At 48.2% G+C, this 18,502-nt stretch overlaps 2 protein-coding genes across 9 annotated transcripts in view; one reads left to right on the top strand and one right to left on the bottom strand.

Moving 5' to 3' along the window:
* Positions 1–2,293, bottom strand: part of SLC9D1 (solute carrier family 9 member D1) — a 291,927-nt gene extending 289,634 nt beyond the window's left edge. The window contains exon 1 of the mRNA XM_078658065.1: positions 1,993–2,293. The gene's annotated coding sequence lies outside the window, so the exon portion shown is untranslated. The remainder of the gene's footprint in view (positions 1–1,992) is intronic.
* A 591-nt stretch (positions 2,294–2,884) lies between these two features.
* Positions 2,885–18,502, top strand: part of DCUN1D2 (defective in cullin neddylation 1 domain containing 2) — a 199,846-nt gene continuing 184,228 nt past the window's right edge. For 2 of the 8 annotated variants that reach the window (XM_078658055.1, XM_078658056.1), the window contains exon 1: positions 2,885–3,040. In XM_078658055.1, the coding sequence (XP_078514181.1) occupies positions 2,903–3,040 (138 nt within the window). In that variant the 5' untranslated portion in view covers positions 2,885–2,902. Of the gene's footprint in view, positions 3,041–3,657; positions 3,855–18,502 lie in introns of those variants that run through there. The other 6 variants (XM_078658064.1, XM_078658062.1, XM_078658058.1 and 3 more) reach the window with 5 other exon arrangements.

Raw genomic sequence — 18,502 nt, 5'->3', positions numbered from 1 at the left:
ATCTTTTCTAGGAATGAGCGAATACTATTCCAAATTCATACAAGACTATGCTATGATTGTAGAACCTCTTAGAAAATTGTTGCAAAAAATGAACAATTTGTTTGGGACGATACAGCTGACGTGATATTTACATGGTATCAGCGGGGTGTGTTAGCTTGATTTCTACTTTTAGTTTTTCGTATACGGGCTTCGTGAAACATTAATTTGGATCAACACAATGCATCCCAATCATTTCCCAAAAAAGACAGTCCGAAACAGCCTTAAAATTGATATTTAGAACAGCTTAGAGTTGCACTCACACCACCTTCTTAGTACTGGAACGACATGTACCTCATCACTCGTAAGAATTGTGAGGCGGGGAGAAAGCCATATGGGCAGGGCTTTAAGTGGGCCGGGTCTGTCCGGGTCTGAGCACCGGCAGTTATTTTTATGGGGCCTCGAAACGGGTCTCTTTCGGGCTCTATTTTCGGTCCGTTTTTTTTTTTTCTTGGACTTCAGTTAAAGCATGCACATCGATGTGCACAGCTCAATGCTGGTATCCTCGGGGAGCAGTGTCACTACAGTATCAAAACCCGAGTGTGTCCTTCTCAAATAATGCACGGCAGTCCAAGGTAACTGCCGGATTTCTGCCTACATGACAAGCCTTCTGCTTCACAAAAATCAAAGGGGGTGCTGAAACAATACAGCAGGAACATTTTGTGACAGGAATGGAGGAGGATTGCACTTCCAACGTTGCCCCATGCCGGGTCACGTGACCCTAGGGCTCACAGTTTTGTATTCAGGGTGAAGATAGGTCACGGAGAACAATGGCGCAGCCAGTATTTTCGGGTGAAGACAGCACTGCTTTCAGCCAAACGCAGAGCCATCACACGAGCAACCCAGAAGAGACTATCTATAGCGCCCACACGTTTACGCCTTGCTCATGACTGCCTGAGCACTTTTTAACATGCTTGACTGTGAAATCTACCCCCACGAGAGCAGCCAGACCAGGTTATTTAAATAACAGTTGTGACTGCCAGCCAAATCAATTCATTAAACGTGGAAAGATAAACGGCTGAGTCGCTGTCCAGAGATTTGACCATGTGACCTGGAGGTTAACCCCAGATCTCTCCACAGTACATTCACCCCACTGCATTATCTTGTAGTCTACATTTTATGTCTTATGTTCCGGTGTTATGTTGCTGCTTGCGGTATATGCCCTAACTACTACTAAACTCAGGGCTTTTAGTGGGCCGGGTCTGTCTGGGACTGAGCACTGGCAGTTATTTTTTGGGGGCCTCCAAACGAGTCTCTATTGGGCTCTATTTTCGGGCCTCGCAGAGATAGTCCGTTTTCTTTTCTTTTTTTTTTCTTGGACTTCAGTGAGAGCATGCACATCGATGTGCGCATGCTAATTTTGCTCACTACTGAGTAGTGGAGGTCAAGGCATGACATCATGCCAGGTGAACCGCGTTGAAAGAGGATTCTGTGGCATGTTTTGAAGGGGGTGGTGGCTTCGTTAAAACTCAACCCTGTGAAGTCGCGTTGCCTTCTGGGAGCAGTGCTTCTAGTACACTCAGCCTCATGTGAAGCCACCCTATACAGGAGGTGTCTGCTTGGGCATTTCCCAGGATGACGACACCGGTCTTGGGGAGGGTGTATGGCGTTATCCATACATAGCCATGCTGTAATAAGGAGGGGAGAGAGCGAGCCTGAGTAGGGTATTCCAAATCTGATGACCCTCTGAGGAGTCCTAGAGCTGACGGATTGTAGAGCAGGGGGTACAGCTACACTAGTTACCTTTATTTAGACCACGCCCCTACTTGGATAGGCCACACCCCTTTAAGAGGTTTGCCCCGCCCCTTTTAGAGCACCCCCAGTTTTTTTTCCCCACTTAAAGCCCTGCATATGGGGGTGGGGGGGGGGGGGGTGATCTTGACCGTACCCCTTTACTCAGAAATGTTTCCGATGTCCCCATGGGTGCTCACAAACACAACCTCACACATCTTTTACCTGGACTGGTCTGGAGCTTGGCTGCTCTTGCTTGTAACTGCTGCCCGGTTCGCCGTCACCCTCATCCCTGTGCGGACCAGGATACCTTCCATCAGTTGTATGGATGTGCTAGCACTATTGCGTGTCTGTCATACACGGAAACGCTTCCGCTTTCGTTTCCCATTCAAGCACGCTCAGTCTTTCGGGGGTTTGTAGTTCCCAATAGGTTCTTCAAAGCCCTTTCACAAGTTGGTGCCACATTTCAACTCCTGTCATACGAATGGGCGGGACGCATACCGATGAGCTGCCCTACACGTAACCCAGCGACCACCTTGATAACGTCTCATTGGTTCTGACCTGACGTACGGCCTGCTCAAGCCAATAGGAATGATAGGTTGGATTATACTTGGGCGGGGCCAAGTTAGTAACGGTGGCCATGTCTTGGTCAGGCACAGCTTTGCTAGTTGAGTAACATTTACAAAGAAGTCATTAAGGAGAGTAGAACTTGAAGAGGTGGCTGTAGAAAAGGTAAACCGTAGAAAAGGTAAACGGATGCAGCCCGCAGTTTACTTAATACTTATTGAAACTCAAGAGTTATAATCCCGTTTATGAAGTAAAATCTATGAGTATGTTAGATTTCTAACACATTCTGTAAATCTCGTGCTCCCAATGTACAAGAATATTATTGTTTGTCATTTGCCATACCATTCCTCGAAAGTAACTTACTATACATGTAAGAAAAATGTAACATATTTATTAATCTCAAACACAAAACTCACTTTCCGCTATCGCGGGGAACGCACAATTACCTAAGAATGTTAGCACTTTCAAAATGGCTGCGAAGTTTCAGAGTACTGATTACGATACAGACCACAAGTTCAACGATGCCTTGCTTCTCCCGTCACCTTGCGTTTGGGAGGCGTGGTAACCCATGTACGCTGGAGCCGGGCAGCGGCAGCAGCGCCACTACAGAGAGTGTAGACTTTCTTCCTGGAGGCCGGTGTTTTTTTGCGCGTGCGCAGTGCTAGCGCAAGCGCAGCCAAGTTGGGGAATCGCGGGCGATAGAATGGTAGGTGAATAAATCCCCTACTATCTTCGGGTGCTGTCACTGGACTTAGGCAACCGTGCTAACGTTTTGACTGTAGCCGCCTCGCCTCTGGGCGCATGGCCATGGGGGAGGGTGGCTGTCATAGGGTCTGTGTTACAGCAGAGTCATGGGCTGGGACCCCTGTAATCCTCCTGGCTGGGAAGGTCACTGTGGGAGGAGGGTGGCGAGGGAGGTTGGTATTTTCAGAGCTGAACCTCGTACCTTTTCCTTTTTAGGAATTTGGCAGGTTGTGCTGCCGCAGCCTTCTCTCCACTGCACTCATTGCAGATTCCTACCCACGTCTTCAAGAGAAAGTAGATCCTTAAAAAGAGAGAGGACAGGGTGAACAATTCCCTTCCCCAGTATATGTACACACTCAATGAATTTACGATCGACCGCTGGAAGTTTCTAATCCCACCCACCTGATGTAGAAATCAACAGGGCAGAGTTTTACGGTCAGCTGTTGGTCACAAGAGCTTGGGTGGGGGCTTGTGCATGTCTAATGTCACCCCCTCGGTGACTAAGAAGACATACTTAGGTGTGGTTGACGTATTTTTGTCTTGCATTAATGTTGTCTTGGGTGTGTCTTGTTAGCAGAGACATTTAGCTCCGTGTTTTGTGAGGACAGTATCTCCATTTCTCGGGAACTGACTGACCCCTACAGACATCAGGCGTACCGACCACTCGCTTTCACTCTCATCAGATCTCTCTACTGGGGAAGCAGAGACGAAATGGGCACTGGGAGATCGTCACCTTCGTTTGAGTAGCCGCGAGGGAATGGAGATAGTGGGAAGAGGTATGCGAGAATTTAACTTACCTTATTTTAACATAGGACTTCCCCTCTAAGTAGAGAAACGGTTGGATTCTTCCCTCCAATCTGCGAGCTGTTTCTTTCAAATTAAACATATGCCCTGTTGATCTAGTTAGTATTCTTAAAGCTATGCTTTGTTCTGTTGTCATGCATCGTGGTCCACATCACTTGACATGGGTCCAGTCAGGGGAGTCAAACTGACTGAATGTGGATAGATCAGAATTGTGGTGATATCTATTTTTTTCATAGCGCAGCATATACAGCTTACAAAGCTTCTCCGCGAATTTGATTGTGTCGTGGCGGTTTGTCCCAGTTAAGAGTTATTCCATATCTAAAATTAACCGATGGCTCCATGTCACAGGTAAACAACATTTCTACTCCCTTACTATTATAAATTGACTCACTGAGTTGTGGGAGCTAAACACTTTGGTTAGTCTAAACTATGACTATAACTAGAGACTGAATTTTAAAAGCAAAGTGGTATTCTGGTGACATGACGTCCTCTTTTAACTTCTTTTCTGGGTAGTCTTATATTCTAACCTTAGACAGTACCTGTACTTGTATGTTCCTGTCCACGTTCTTCTTTTCATACTTTGATGTTTCTTCTCTAGAGCCATATTCATAAAACTCATGGTTGTCACAATTTATTGATTTGTTATTTATGTTCTTGTTGGTGCAATCCGTACTTTTTTTCTGTTTCTTTATGGGTTATTCCCGTAGATGTCTATATGGGGGCGAGGGAGCTGGGTGATGCAACCTGCCTGTCTTTTCATATCAGAATATGCATTGCTAATGGGCGATGCTGGGAGTTGTTGAATCCCATGAATGCGTTACTTTGCCTGCTGTCTATTGTGTAGTGATCTAGCATTTTTTTTCTCATACAGTGTTCCCTTTCTGAGGTGGCAACTTGGGATGCTGCTTGTTGACTCTGGTTAACTCTGGTAGGACTAGTTACATGATATCCTGTTGGTGTGGACATGTTAGTTAAGGAAATGTGCAGCGTAATGGACATGGACAGAAGAAGGATATTTTGGTTGCATTCATGTGTGCTCAAAATGACAGGTCATCCACCATCCGTCATCACTCTTTGATTCATGACACTGGTTATAGCCATCATGGGCCCCAAGCTGCTTGGCCAAGGCAGTGTGATGCTCACCTGCTTGCTGCATACAAGTACAAACATTCTGTTTTGCGTGGGTTGCATCCACTAATTTACCCCAATGCCGGCATTCATGTAAATTTGGAGTCTCTGGCTAGGGCGATCTGTTGGGTTTTAAGATGTTTTGTGTTGTAAGCATAATTGTAGCTTGTTAGCTGAAAGGAGTGAATGAAAGACACTAGCAGAGTCACGCAAACATTGAAAAGATGAGGAGATAAGGGCAAGTTCGTTGGGAGGTTACTTGGCTTGTAAGTCTAGAACAGTGTGCTGTGGAATGGTGAAAACTGAGTTATGTAGGAGACTCAAGATTCCTTGTTCTTCTCATTCTTATTAGCTCAATGTTTTCCCATTTTGGTATTAATGTATGTTTTTTGCTCCTAAATGTTTGGAAATTAACTTTCCTGGGGTTTGGCTGTTTGTGTGCCTGCGTTTTGGATGCAGATTATGTGTGAAGTTCATAGGTTTTTCACAATATGGCATTTTTGGAGATGGGTCTAAAGTTTCAGTAGCTGAGTTATTTTCTTTTTTAACAGTGACGTTACCACTGTATTTCTGAACATCTGTGGTTCCATTTTCATATGTAGGAATGAAGTGAAAATAGGGAAGAAATGCTCATATGGTAGGTAACGAAATTGCTTATTATTTTTTTGTGAAATTTTCAACATGGAACAAGGGTTGATATTGACTTAATGCAAATTTATAGTTCTTGAAATTCAGTATGAAGCAAAGTTGTTTTTGGTTGTGTGTGTGTGGTTGGCTTGTGTGTGTCTTGGCCATAATGCTGTTGAGGATAATTAGATGTGTAGCTCGAATCAACATTTTGGCGTAGATCTTGGTGTAGACCACAGGTTTTAGTGATGAAGTGTTTGTCTCGTTACATAGAGTCTGGGAAGGAGGTATTGTCTTGTTTCAAGCGTTGTAGTTTTTTCTGTTTTGTCCGAGATATTTGGTACTCCTGCAAGTGGTTGGTTCTTTTGAGTTGGCAAGAGATTGCTTAAAGTTCTTGTGGGAGTAGAAAAGCTTCTTGCATCTGCCATATTATCAAATGCTTTTTAAAGCAAGTTGTGTATGGTTTTTTTTTGGGTTTCACGGTGAAGGACATCAGTGGGTTTGAAAGAGATTCAGTTTTGAACAGAATGAGGCTGGGGTTGTCAGGGCAGTTGCATAGAGCACCAATATCTATATCTTGGTTTAGTGGTTGTGTCAGGATTTTGTGGGTGTTAAGCTGGCTCTTTTGGTTTTATTACTGTGAAAAGAATTCCTGAGTGAATCTTCTGAAGAAAGCGGCAGGGTAGGGGACAGGTTTGACTGATTGGAAATAGGGTACTTGACCTGAAGATGACAGATTATTGTATGTCACCTTGAGCCATTGGGTTATATGACTTCATGTTCTAGTGTAAGATTGCTAAGTTTACAGTCTGTAAATATGTTGTTGGTTTCTGGGAGATACCGAAGCAGATGTTGAAATATCCATGGATTGTGATGTGTGAGTGATCAAGGGAGATGATTGCTGTTGCATTTCCCTGAGTATGTCAAGTGTACAGCTGTATTTTGATAGTTAACGTATTAGAATGAAGAAGGTAGTAATGTGAGCAGTAAAAGTGGAGCTAATTGTAATATGTTGTGCGTTTTGTTGATGTGAGCCTCCCTTAGTGACTTTATATACTGGACACTCTTGGCAGAATCCACTGATCAGGTGATAGTAATACCACGCACATAACCCAATAAAGCAGAATCTCAAACACAGGTACCCTGTGCAGCTAATACATCAGTTCCATTTGGAAATAACTCGTAAGATATTTCTTTCCTGCATACTACTGCACTGTTTCATCTTGTCTTTATTTTCTAACATAACTAGCTTAACTGTCACAATGAGCAGCAAAGCGAACATTCGAAAACACGTTGTTTAACCTCGTTTTGCCTTAACATGTGTTATAATGTCTCACATGCTTTCAAGATGTAGCTTGGAGAAAGAAATATGGCCTACACAGTTGTGTGGCAACGTTACGTCTTGCCAAGGAAAAAGAAAAATAGATCTTCAAAGGCAATGTCAACAGAAACACGTTTTGATTACAAATGATAGTTTAGATAAATATGGCGATATTATTTTGCTTGCGAATGCGACTTGGAACCACAATAGTTTTTTGGGCCTTTCTGGTACCTTAGTGGAGACTGCTCTCTTCACTAAATTAAAAGACCACATTATACATGAAGAAGCTAGCCAGTCTTCCCTCTTTTGAACCACTAATTTGGAGCCCTATGGAACACTCAAACAGAAAACACAGTATCCTGAATGCTTGCATCTGTCTGCCCAGAGAAGCAGCACAGAACACCTGCTAAGAAGTAACTGATCTTCTGCCACAGTGTTCATGCTAGCTTGACATCCACCTAAAGCACTACGTAGAATGGGAGGCTTCCTCCTCTATCCATGCAGTGGGCTAGAACTATAGCAGTTTGTCACTGGGTCTGATTCATTCTGGCATACTATGTTCATCGGTTGAACTGCTCTTGCTCTAAGTACTTACATTTAGACTTTGAAAGAGAAACATGACAGGCAAAGGTTATTTGGAGTACCAGTTAGTTTGGTAAATGCTATGATTACGTTCGGTAATCCCCATTACTCTTAGTCCTACTCGTCCTCGACCCAGTCATCACTCATGAGGTATTCCACAGACAGGAAACAAAACAGGAAACGCTTTTAGGCTCCACCCCCCCTCCTGCCAGGTGCTATATCAGACCTAACCACCAGAAGAACATCCTGACACACCAAGCAACAAAGGCCTGGACAGGGAGGGAGGGTGGGAAGTATGACTGGGTCGAGGACGAGTAGGACTAAGAGTAATGGGGATTACCGAACGTAATCATAGCATTACCTCTACGTCCCTTGTCCTCGACCCAGTCATCACTCATGAGGCATACCAAAGCAACGCCCAAACAGGCCTTTGGCAACCCAAACACAGCAAAACACAGACCAGACACAAAGGAGTGCAGCAAGTGAAAAAGTTTAATACACAGACAGAACTTAGAGCGGAGGGGGAACCCCCACAGCTTGCAACACCCCACGACCAAAATTGGTCCGGTCAGACAGGGCACAATTCAACCGGTAGTGCCGCACAAACGTGGACTCGGAGGCCCAGGTCGCAGCACGACAAATCTCATCAAGAGACACACCATGGTAAGCAGCCCAGGAGGCAGACACGCCCCAGTGGAACATGCCTGAATACCCGCCGGACAAGGCAAATCAGCACCACGATAGGCAAGAGTGATGACAGCCTAAATCCAGCGACCCAAGGTGAGCCTGGAAGCCTTACCCTTACCAGCCAAACCAAAGGTGACAAAGAGAGAATCAGAAGAGCGAAATTCCTCAGAACGAGCCACATAAATGGACAAGGCACGCCTCAGGTCCAAAGAATGAAGCAACAGCTCAGAAGGAGAAGAAGGAAAAGGACACAAAGAAGGAAGAACCAGCTTCTGAGAGGAATGGAAACGGGAGCGGACTTTGGGGACAAAACCAGGATCCAAAGAGAGCACCACAGCGTCATCCAGAAAACGCAAAAACGGGGGGGAACAACGCAAGGCCGTAAGCTCCCCCAACCGCTTCGCAGAAGTGATGGCCACCAGAAAAGCCACTTTGTAGGACAGAAACTTAAGGTCCACAGTCTCCAAAGGCTCAAAGGGGGAACACCCAACACCAAAGAGAGATCCCAAGGCGGCACCAGAGAACGAACAGAAGGGGTAGAAAGAGAAAAACTACGAAACAGACGAGAAACCAATAGGCCATCCGAAGAAAGAAAAGAATCCGGGTCCCGAAAGGCCCGGATAGCAGCCCACTGGCCCCGCAAGGTAGACACAGCAAAGCGCTTCTGAAAGCCGTCCAGAAAAAATTGAAGGACAGAAGACACAGGGCAAGAGGTAGGAGACAAACCAGAAGAGGAACACCACCCCGAGAAGGAAGCCCAATGCTTCGAGTAGGAAGACAAAGTAGACGGCCTACGAGAGGCCTGCATCACAGAAATGATGTGGTCGGGCAGACCACGGACCCCAAGAGACAACCGTTCAACCTCCAGACCGCCAAGGAGAGGGGAACCAGAAGAGGGGACGGGGACCTCAGAGGAGAGGGGTAGCGGGGCAGAAGCCAAGGAGGGCCCACCGCCAAACCCAGCAGCAGAGGAAACCAGGACCTCCTTGGCCAGTGTGGACGAACAGCCACCACCTGAGCCCCCTCCCGCTGAACCTGCAGCAAGAAGGCAGAAATCAGAGGAAAGGGAGGAAAGGCATAAAGAAGCCAAGGAGGCCACCGGAGAGACAAGGCATCCTCCCCCCAGGCGCCCACCTCCGGAGACCTGGAGCAGAACAGGGGAACCAGGGCATTGGACCGGGAGGCGAACAAGTCCAGACCCGGAGTCCCGAACCTCAGGCCAAGCAAGCGAAATGTCCGGGGAGCCAGGCACAGGGACAGAGACAAAGGAAACCTCCGGCTCAATGAATCCGCCACCACGTTGTCCACACTCCGAATATGCTGAGCAGACAGGGCCAGAAGATTCTCCTCCGCCCAGTCCGAAATGGAGCAGGCCACCAGATTCAGGGAAGAACTGCACGTCCCCCCTTGATGATTGATATAGGCCACAGACACGGTGTTGTCCGATCTCACCAGGACATGGCAACCCCGCAGATGAAGGTGAAAAAACCGGAGCGCCCGCTCCACCGCAGACAACTCCCTCCAGTTGGACGACCTGCGAGACTCCAACGAGCCTGAACAGCCCAATGGTCCCGAATTGCCCCCCAGCCGGAAGCGCTAGCATCCGTGGTCACAACCAGAGGAGGAGGCAGACGGAACAACATCCCCACGGAAAGGTGGAAAGGATCCAGCCACCACTGAAGAGCAGACATAATGTCCAGAGTCACGGGCACAGGAACCGCATAATCCAGGACAGGAAAGTGGACCCACCGCTGCACATGCCACAGCAGAGGGCGCAGATGAACCTGGGCCCAGGGTACGGTGAAGACAGACGCAGCCATGTGGCCCTGAACCTCCAGGCTCTGAAGGAGGGGAGCCGAGGACTGCGACAACAACTTCCTCAGCAAAGACTGAAGGCGACAAATCCGGGCCTCCGGCAGGAACACCTTGCCCAACACAGAATCGAACACAGCTCCGATGAAGGTCCTCCGAGTGGCAGGCTCCCGGTGGCACTTCGGCAAGTTGATCAAGAACCCGCATTCCCTGAGTGTAGACATGGTCAAGAGAAGGTGGCGAGACATGATCTCTAGGGACGGAGCCTCAACCATCCAGTCGTCGAGATACGGGAACACCGACACCTCCAGGAGATGGAGATGGGCCACCAAGGGAGCCACCACCTTGGTGAACACCCTGGGGGCGGACCGAAGACCAAAAGGAAGGACGCAGAACTGCCAGTGCTGGCCCTCCAGGCAGAAGCGCAGGAAACGCTGATCCCTCACAGCCACCGGGACGTGCAGGTACGCATCCTGGAGGTCCAGTGTGGAGAACACCCAACTGGACTGGATCAGCGGGATAATCCTCTGGAGAGTCTCCATCTTGAACGGGATCTTCCTCACGAACAAGTTCGGACCCCGAAGGTTGATGGCCACCCGGAAGCCCCCGTGATCTTCGGCACCACAAAGATGATGGAGTAGACGCCCAACCCCCTCTCCGCCAATGGAACAGGGACAATAGCAAGCTTGCTGACCAAAGAACGAACCCCGTCCGACAAAGCCAGACGGCGGGAGGCATCCGGAGGAGAAGGGGTCACCACCACCCCGGAGGGGGGGACAGGAACTCGATCCGGTAGCCCCTCGACAAGACATCCAGCACCCATCTGTCGGAGGTCGTCAGGCGCCAAGCAGGAAGGAACTGGCGAAGCCTCCCACCAACCAGACGCGGACCACCAGCGAGAATGTCCCCTAGGCTGGCATAGTCAGGAACGCTGCGGACCAGACCCGGCACCCCTCTGGGACTTCTTCTGAAATTAACGGGGAAAAGACCGGCCAGTGCCACGCTGACTCCGAAACGAGGACTGCTGGAATGTGGAAGGCTGGCGGAAAGACCTGGCACCAGAGAAGGAGGAACCCCTACGGGGCGGAAGATCACGAAAGGACAAAGAATGCTTGCGCTCCTTGAAGACCTTGTGCAGTTTCTCCTCCAGCGAGTCACCAAACAGACGGGCACCAGTGAAAGGCAGCCTCAAAGCCATGGAACGCTGGGCCGCGTCCGTTTTCCAATCTCTCAGCAACAGATTACGACGGGCAGCCACAGAGGAACCACAGGACATAGCAGAAGCCCTCACAGAATCAAAGGCGATGTCCGACAGGAATTCCGCCTGGCGCTCCATAGACTCGAGCAACTCCGGACAACTGGCACCGTCTTGCATTACAGAAAACAGGGACTTGAAATCGGTCAGCAAAGACTGGGCAACATAGGCCCCATAAATCCCAGAACGTATAGCCAGGTGTGAGGCGGCATAAGACTTCTTCAGGGCAGAATCCACCTTTTTGTCCACGCCGTCCTTCAGAATGTTATCATCTGCCATAGAAGGACGACCCAGAAGACTGGCCACAACAGAGTCCGCAGTAACGGAATCAGGTAAAGTTTCCGCCATATCCTGCAAGGGATAAAGCTTGGACATAAACCTTGGCATGGAAATATGATCAGGGTCCTTCCACTTCTTCAGCAGGACATCAGAGACAAAGGGATGAACCAGCAAGGAAGAGGCAACAGGCTTCCTAAACTGCTGCAAGAGCGAATCCCGAGAGGTACTGGGCGCAGAATCAACAGGAATCCCCATGTTAACCTGCACATGGGAAAGGACGTCAGGCAAGAGATCCCTGGAAATGTACTTGCCCTGAAGCTCAACTGCAGATAGAGAAGACTCATCAGACTCAGCAGAGGAGGAAATGTCAGAATAAAGAGCAGCAGAACCAGAGAGACCAGCAGCACCCTTCTTGGACGCCTCCATAGTGGAAAGAGTCTCCAATATAAGGCGCTTTATCCGGTCATCATCACCCTCCCTAGCACGCTTCACAGGAGGCGAGGAGGAGACCCCACTGGAATCAGGGGAAGAGGGAGGCACAGGGGAGGAATGCTTCCTCTTACGATGGTGCTTGCCCATAGTAACACACCAAACACACCAAGCAGCAGCAAGGAATGAGCACTAGGAAGGAAAAAACACTACCTCCCAAAAGGAACATATATACAAGGAGGGCACACCCCAATTAACCCCCCATAGGCAGGACAGGCACCAAGACAGGTGAGAAAAAACACCCAGGGAGGCAAGCCCCCCGCCGCCCCCCCCCCCCCAGCCAATCACAAACGGGTCCGATGAGAAAGGGGAGGGGAGGGGCAGGCAAAACGAAACCGCGGCCAAACAGCTGCCGTGGGAGACAGAACTGAAAAAAAAACGCTGTAGGGAGAAAGAGTCACTCACCCAGGCCGTCGGCAGCGAAAGAAGACCGACCCCTCCGACGTCCGCGGTGATCAAGAACCCGCGTCCTCAGAAAAGAACATCAAGGACCGGAGTGCCCGGATCCCACCCGGGCGTCCGGCCCGACAACGGCAAAGCAGTGAACTCCCCCGCGCGTGCGCAAATGCTCCCTGCGCATGCGCGGACAAACAGAGCAGCCGGGCTTCCACACGGAACAGCAGAGGAAGCCCGGCGAAGGGATAGAGTCGACTCTGGACCCCCAGAGAGGGGGCAGGAGTACCGCGAACCCCCCCCCCCCCAGCGAGAGAGGCACACCGGAGGAGACACCTGGGCCCCCACACACAGAGGGGGCCAGGCGCGAAGCGGGACATCAGACGGGGAGCAGCGTGTCACTGCCACACGAGCACACAGCCCCCACCTGCAAGCTGACAGACAGAAAGCATGCCAACACCAGAAAGGAACCCCTCGCATAGCAGGAGACCTCAGGGGAACAGCAGCAGGAACAGCAGGGCAACAGCAAACCAGGAAGACCCGAGAAGCCAAGCAGCCCAGATCACCTGAGCCCAGGAGGAGACAGGGAAGCCCAGCAGCCCCACTCCAAGCGATCCCACGACGGTCCATGGGATCCCCCCAGAGCCCAGCAGAGGAGGATCCACAGGACAAAGATGCAGGTAAGTGCTCGGCACTCACCCCAGCGTCTCCCATCAAGTAATCCACCGACAGGAAACAAAACAGGATATGCTTCTGGTGGTTAGGTCTGATATAGCACCTGGCAGGAGGGGGGGGGGGTGGAGCCTAAAAGCGTTTCCTGTTTTTTTTCCTGTCTGTGGAATACCTCATGAGTGATGACTGGGTCGAGGACGAGGGACGTAGAGGTAATGTTAAGGCCTTTTAACTTAATCTAGTAACAACTTATTTACAGAACTACCAAACTACAGACTGCTAGCAACTTGCTATACAAGAATAAATAGTAATTCTTTCAGAACAAGCCTTCAACCTCCACTGCCTGCTCTACAGAGTGCATTGCTATTGTTGCCTTTAGCTTCTATTAAAGCCCAATTACATTTATTAAATCAACGTAAATTCCATTATGTTACCTATCATGCTTGTTCTGTCCAAACACTCCGGAGTTGCATGAGGTTAATTAACTTAAATGCTAATTTAATTTGAAATTAAAAGAATATTCATGGTGCAGATGCATACCTGCATCAATAGAAACTATTTGGATCAGTGAGTAAATCGCTCTCCTTTCAGGGGGATTGCTGTAGGAAATGAACAAAGGCCCTTACGTATTCCTCGTATTTGGTTTCATCCAATATGTGTATGTTGTGACGTAGCACGATGCAAATGAGTGCTTGCCTATGAAGACAATTATGTTTTTTGACAGACTAATCAAGTGAATACCACATTTTTATTCTATTGCATTCCTTGGTGCATGTGTTGGACAAAGATGGCAAGCATAGACCATGTCGACCAAACTTTCTACTGATCACAGGCAAGCATTGTGTTTTAGTCCATGATAGTTCTTAGCTTATTTTAAAACCTTTTGTTATGAGTCTCCAACACACTAGAATAGTTGAACACAGAAATTGCAGGCTCGGGGAATTGCACTCATTGGCCAATTGAACTGCTGACAGGGAAGGATGGGGAGGAATTTATGGCAAAATTCACAGGAAGCAGAAGGCACTTGGCATCAGAATTGTATTTGGTGCAAATGAGTAATTATTAAGCGCACACTCCAAAAAGCACATTGGTACTAATAAATAAATCCTGCTGTTAAAACACTCTGAACAAAAAGAAAGTACACTAGCAAACCGGAGCAGCAAAAGACATGACCACAAGTTTCAATCTTTAGTACATTGTTGGGTGAATATTTGTGGAAGCAACCAGGCTGAAAAAGGTGACAGACGGAAGCAGTCTCCCTCCTAGTTTCACACAGAGCCTGTTTAGCTCTGTCAGGTATTGGATATGTACAAAGCAGCCTATGAGTTGATGGAAATTTGGTCTCTGCCTTCTAATGTTATGTTACCTTGTGCATTATCTGCATTTATTCTTAATACATCTCTTTTAGATTTTCCAATTTTTCAAACATTATACTTAGTGATAACTTTGAACTGGGGGCATCTGAAAAAACAAGGATTCACAGTGCATGCATAGTAAATATGCAGAGATCATTTGCTTTTCCTATCTGTACCTTTTTTTAAGTAATTATCTAAACGCGTATCTAATTTCATACTGGTATGAAATTGCCTAAGGCAAGCCCGTCTTCGCCCGTCTTCGCCAAGTCATCGCCTCTCGCCAGTCCCCCTGGCCGGACTCCACTAGCACCCCTTCACTATGACAGGGAACAACTACTTGCCTGTAACCTCGGACGGCCCTGTGCCCACTTAACAGGTACGCTTGGGCAAACATGCCTCCAATGTAATAGCTGTCATTTTACTACTGTCCCCCCCTACCGCATCCGACAACTCCAGAACCCACATATAACTACCCCTATTAAGGTCCTCCATCTCAATGTGAGGTCACTCACCAAACACTATCCTGAAGTTAATACCCTCTTACTGGATGAAAACCCAGACATCCTGTTCCTCTGTGAAACCTGGTTATGTGATGGCATTTCTGTCATACCTAATCTTACGCTTCCAGATGAATATCTTATGCTAAATGTGAATAGAGATGGGAGAGGTGGAGGTATTGCGGTAATTTACAGGAAAACGTACATATGCACATTCACCAAAGAAGAACTTTCCAACTGCGAATGTGCTTACTTCAAAATCACTATTAACCCTAACTTCACTATGTCAGGTCTCTACATATATCGCCCACCAGGACCTACCTCAAAATTCATTGAAGCTCTTCTTGAGACAGCAAACGCTTTAGCGACTAAAACTGCAAACTTTACCATATTAGGTGACCTCAACCTTCATTTTGATTTACCTAATGACCCCACGATTAAAAATCTTCTTGCTGACCTCTCCGCCCTGCAACTCAACTCCCTTATCCACACCTCTACGCATCTAGCTGGTCACACCTTAGACCCAATATTCACAAACATCGAAGAGGCTAAAACTGAGTTGCCCCTACCAAAGGGATGGACTGATCACCACCTCATTAATTTGACTATCCTAATCAATAAAACTACGAACAAAAACGCACCAGTCCAACGGCTAAAAAGACCATGGCATAAACTTTCCGCTAGCGATCTTCAGGCCACCCTTGGGGAATTCCATCATGCGACTAACTCAGACATTGACTCAACCTATAGCAGTTTCCATAGCTGGATCACGGGAGGATTGGATACTCTTATTCCGGCAAAATGGACGAAAGGACGTAGCACACCGACTAATCCTTGGTATAATGACATCCTTAAAACCATGCGTAAAGACTGTAAAAGAGCTGAGCGTCTCTGGAGAAGAGAATACAACATCGAAGACAAAAATAACTATCTAGCTAAACAAAAAATGTACCACAAAGCCATCCGTGGTGCACGAACCACCTTCTATGCTGATAAAATCAACTCAAGCCCCACTCCCGCCAAAGAAGTCTTTAAGCTTGTCCAAGAACTACAGAGCTGCAAATCCCCCTCCCCCAATATCTCCTCTGCACAACAATGTGAGGAGCTCGCCACGTTCTTTGTTGACAAAGTACAAAAGATCTACAGCTCCTTCCCACAACACTCCCCTAACCTTGCTAATTGCACCAACCTCCTCCCCAACTGCACTATTATGACCCACATTCCAGCAATATCCTTTGACAACCTCAGTAAACTGTGTCGTAAAATCAAAACTGGCTCCCCGTCAGACCCCATGCTTCCAGCCCAATTTTTGGAGTCACTTGACTTTCTCCTACCTTCCATGGCCTCTGTTCTAAATCTCTCTTTCTCATCAGCTATAGTACCTTCTACATGGAAGCAAGCATGGGTTTCACCTATCATCAAGAAACCCTCCCTAGATCCTTCCAAACCGGAAAATTTCCGTCCGATCTCGCTGCTTCCATGGCTGTCTAAACTCGCTGAAGCCCATGTTAACAGCGTTTTGTCCCAACACATGGTCCAGAATAACATCTTGGACCCATCTCAAAATGGGTTCAGACCAGGCCATAGTACGGAGTCTGCTCTCCTGGCCACTACGGAGTACCTCCGAACGGTCCTAGATGCCGGTCAAAGCGCTGCGCTGATTCTTCTCGATCTCAGCGCGGCCTTTGACACGGTGTCCCATGACATCCTTCTTGATCGTCTGGAGACTTCCGGAGTATCCGGCCTGGCTCTAAGGTGGTTCCATTCTTTCCTTAAAGACAGATCCTTCCGGGTCTCAGCACCCCCTTTTCTATCAAAATCGCATCCTATTGCACAGGGAGTTCCGCAGGGCTCTGCGTAGAGCCCATCTCTTTTTAATCTATATGTGCAACCTCTCGCAACAGTGGCCAAAGAGTGGGGTCTGACGCTGGTGTCGTACGCCGACGACACACAGCTGGCCATTACTCTGACGGAAGGCCCGTCCATCTCGGCTTCCAGATTAAAAAATGGTCTCTCCGCAGTAGCTCAATGGTTGACGGACAACTGTTTACAGCTTAATGCTGGTAAAACAGAAGTGCTACTCCTTGGTAAAAACACCAGCCATTGGAATGAACACTGGTGGCCGTCTTCCTTAGGCACCATACCACCTCCCAAATCCCTAGTTAAAAATCTAGGAGTGTGGATGGATGCCTCACTTAACTATCAGACCCACACCAAAAAAGTCGCTGGCACGTGCATCGGTTTGCTGAGGAATCTCAGACACATACTAGGTTTTTTTGATACCAAAGTCCGCCAGCTTATCATCCAAGCAACCATCCTCTCGTGCTTGGACTACGCCAATGTTCTCCTCTTGGGCGCTAACAAAGGAGAGATAGCACGGCTGCAACGTGTACAAAACTCCGCGGCAAGAGCCCTGGTCGGCCTTCCTCGTAGATGCTCGGCCAGAGCTACTATCCGCAAACTACATTGGCTACCTGTCGACTCCAGAATTAGATTCAAAACCCTCATCATGACTTTTAAAATCCTTAAACTTGACAGTCCTGCATTGCTGCGACCGCTTCTCACCCCTTATGTTCCATCACGCAATCTGCGATCTTCTAACCAACATCTTCTATGCGTCCCTCGCACAAAACTCTGCCGCATGGGCGGCCGCTCCTTTAGGGTTTTGGGAGCCAAGCTATGGAACGATCTACCTCTTAATATTCGCTCTGTACGGGAATTTATATAGCGCAAATCACCGAGCGGTTTCTAAGCGCTTGCTTAGGGAACCCGTCCTGGTATTCCCCTGTGAGATAACCCCGGCAGGGTATCCGCAAGGTGAAAGCCAGGCATCCCGCCGCGAGGGGCCGTTGTGGAGATTAAGCAAGCTATTGCCCAGAGTCGCAGAGTGTGAACCCGTGAATCGAGTAGGCACCGGAGCGAGAATTGTCGAGTCCATGGACATTTTAGGACTCAAGACCCCGCTGAGCCGGGAATTGAACCCTGGTCCCGGGCTGACCTCTGCTTCCAGGTCTGCCTCCTCTAACCAGTGAGCCACACTTCTCCTCCAGCTCTATAGAAAGCTTATCCACTTTCCGAAAAGCTATTAAAACCTACTTATTTCCCTCCCTTTAACTCCCTCACCTTTGCGCCTATAGGTTAGGGCTGTGACTTCTTCAGCGCCGGGACGCCTCATTGCTGGGGCAGCTGTTTTGCGCTTTACCAAATAAAGAATAGAATAGAATCCCACATATAGTGTTTTTGCTGTACAAGTCAGAGGTGTGTCTTGTGTTCTTAATATTCCTCCCAGCTCCCCCAAATCCCTCCGTATTTAAGGGGGCAATCTCTGGATTCACAAATAGAGAGTTACAGCATGCAACATCTATTTATGACATATCTCCACTGATCTAAGCTGGGAGATATTTCCTGCAATTCTGAGCAATGCCATGCTTTTTAGGTCGAGCTTAGAGCTGCGCATGCGTAGCATGCGCTGTCTAGCTCAGGACCTATTGCTTTTAGTTTCGGGGGAATCTGAGACAGCATT

Source organism: Lissotriton helveticus, chromosome 8 (genome assembly GCF_964261635.1).
Source record: "Lissotriton helveticus chromosome 8, aLisHel1.1, whole genome shotgun sequence".
In the NCBI taxonomy this organism is placed as follows: domain Eukaryota; kingdom Metazoa; phylum Chordata; class Amphibia; order Caudata; family Salamandridae; genus Lissotriton; species Lissotriton helveticus.
This window is presented reverse-complemented; position numbering and strand designations above follow the sequence as displayed.